At 60.7% G+C, this 2,361-nt stretch overlaps 2 protein-coding genes across 2 annotated transcripts in view; one reads left to right on the forward strand and one right to left on the reverse strand.

The window, feature by feature from the left end:
* The window catches only part of EMIHUDRAFT_235169 (hypothetical protein), a gene marked incomplete at both ends in the record, with an annotated part of 2,480 nt that extends 2,095 nt beyond the window's left edge, over nucleotides 1-385 (forward strand). Inside the window, one exon of the mRNA XM_005780467.1 lies at nucleotides 291-385. Within this exon, the coding sequence (XP_005780524.1) occupies nucleotides 291-385 (95 nt within the window). The remainder of the gene's footprint in view (nucleotides 1-290) is intronic.
* Nucleotides 386-1,951: 1,566 nt separating this feature from the next.
* The window catches only part of EMIHUDRAFT_235170 (hypothetical protein), a gene marked incomplete at both ends in the record, with an annotated part of 4,198 nt that continues 3,788 nt past the window's right edge, over nucleotides 1,952-2,361 (reverse strand). The window contains one exon of the mRNA XM_005780468.1: nucleotides 1,952-2,066. Within this exon, the coding sequence (XP_005780525.1) occupies nucleotides 1,952-2,066 (115 nt within the window). The remainder of the gene's footprint in view (nucleotides 2,067-2,361) is intronic.

Consider the following 2,361-nt stretch of genomic DNA (forward strand, 5'->3'; position numbering starts at 1 on the left):
TGCGAGCAGGCGCGCTCAAGACGCCGTGGGGTGTCGGCAAGTGGGGGATCGCGCTGCGGCCAAAGGGGCTGCCGGCATGCGCCCCTCCGAGGGAGTGCCTGTACATCGACTTTTCGGGCGCCGCTTCCTAGACACACGTCGTCGACACTCTCATCGACGTCCCCGGACACAGCCACGACACTTCCTGGCCTCTTCATGACACTTCCTAGACGCTTCGTAGACACCACCTGCTCGGCGCGGCCCCACAGCCATGCCTCGCATTCAGCTGTGAAGTCGCTGCACGTGAACAGGCGCCGCGCACCACGCTTCGTTCGACCTGTCTGCGGGCACCTTCCTGTCGACGCGGGTGGGCGACGGCGAGGAGGTGATTGGCAAAAGGCTGTGAGGGCTCTGTTCTGATACATTTTGCTTGCGTTGAGGTCACATACGCCATCGCGAGCTTTGGACGGGAGTCTCGGGTGTCGGGGCTCTGCTCTTCTAGAGTGCAGTACACAATCAAGATCAGCAGCTCTCGGCGTCCGGATCCGTGAGTGTGATTACGTATTTTATTGTGATATGCCCCGCGGAAGGCGATGTCGAGATGCGCGCGTTCGGCCGTTCGCGGCTAGAGCGCGCACGCGCATACACGGACGACCGGACGTTCGACGACAGAAATACGTAGGGACGAAGCATCGAGATCTGACGAATGTGAAGCTGCGTGAGAACGTGGGCAGCGGGGCTAAGGTAAGGTAAGGTAAACTTCTCCACACACACGAGGTGGTGGGGCAAGGGGGGGCAACCCTCGCGTCTCCACGTCTGACGACAGGAGCCCCACGGCATTCAAAGTGCAAGGCCCAGTGCGCGTGGGTGAGCGGTGTGTGTGTGTGTGTGTGTGTGTGTGTGTGTGTGTGTGCGTGTGCGTGTGTGTGTGTGTGTGTGTGTGTGTGTGTGTGTGTGTGTGTGTGTGTGTGTGTCTCACGTCACTGCATCCTCCGCCGGTTCCTCCCGTCGCCTCTTCTTTGTTCGAATGTTTTTCAGTCCATCCTTCACGAAGCCCTCCCATGTAGCTAGCGTTCTTGGCGAATGTCTCGAAATGGCCAGCAGGCGCTGTCTGCTCGCGGTCTGTGCGGGCCGCTCGTCCTCCTCGCCCTTCTTTCGTCCTCCCGTCCCTCCCCTCCACCATGGCCTTCTCGGCACTTCTTTCTCCATCCGCCTCGCCCTGCCTTTTCGCATCGTGCCGTTCGCCCTCCATTCGGTGACCTCCATGGCTGTCCGCCCCTTTTTGGGTGGCGCTCTCGATACGGTTGCGTCAACCTCGACGTCGCTGTCGCCCTCCCTGTCCCCGCCGGCGTCCGTGCCTCGGTTCGCGTCATCGGTAGCGTCTCCGTTGTTCCCTCGTGCCCCGCCGTCGCCCTCTCTGCTCGGGCCGTTAGCGATTTCGCTCCTCCTGCGTGTCGCCCCTCCGTCCCCTCCCCTTTCTTCGTCGTCATCGTCGCTGTCGCGAAAGCCCTCCGGTCCCTCGATTCCCTCGCCTATCCCCTCCGCTGCGTCGTCCCAGTTTATATCCTCATCCTCTGCGCACGTCGCGTTGGCTTCCTCTCTCCCCCTTTCCTCCCTGCCCCTCTCGCTGTCTGGTGTTAATGGACCCCCTTCCTCTCCCTCGCCACCGTCACCGTCTCAAAATGTGGGGACACGGGAATGCGCATTATCCATTTAAATTAGCTACCTACTAAACAGACATAGTACCTCCTCCCTCCGCTCATAGAACCTGTGCACCATTACCATGGGATGTGGTCAAGGGGTAGATGACGGATAGCGGCGCACGTCCTGCATTTCGTCCCAGCGTGCAGCGGCCGCTTGCTGAGGCGAGAACAACTCTGTGGAAGCTCGGCTTCCGAGACCCGCCCTCTCTGCGTACCTCCCCGTCGTCGCTCTATTCCTTCCCCAGAGCACCGACTCTCGGGCGCTCGCCTCAGTACTTGTCGAACTCTTTGGTCAGCTGCGCGATGGTCTTCCCCTTGGTCTCGGGCACCTTGTTGAAGGTGAACCAGCCGAAGAAGGCCGTGAGGGCGACGAAGATCAGGTACCTGCGAGGCGCCGCGGCGGTGAGAGGAGGGTCGCGTGCGGACCGGGCCACACATAGCACTGAGAAGGGGCTGAGGGAGAGGGAGGGAGGGAGGGAGGGAGGGAGGGAGGGAGGCAGGGAGAGAGAGAGACGAGAGAGCGAGAGATGAGAGAGAGAGACAGATGAGAGAGAGAGAGAGAGATGAGAGAGAGAGAGAGAGAGAGAGAGAGAGAGGGAGAGAGAGAGAGAGAGGGAGAGAGAGAGAGAGAGAGAGAGAGAGAGAGAGAGAGAGAGAGAGAGAGAGAGAGTGAGAGAGT

The sequence above is a fragment of the Emiliania huxleyi genome (assembly GCF_000372725.1).
Source record: "Emiliania huxleyi CCMP1516 chromosome Unknown EMIHUscaffold_214, whole genome shotgun sequence".
In the NCBI taxonomy this organism is placed as follows: domain Eukaryota; phylum Haptophyta; order Isochrysidales; family Noelaerhabdaceae; genus Emiliania; species Emiliania huxleyi.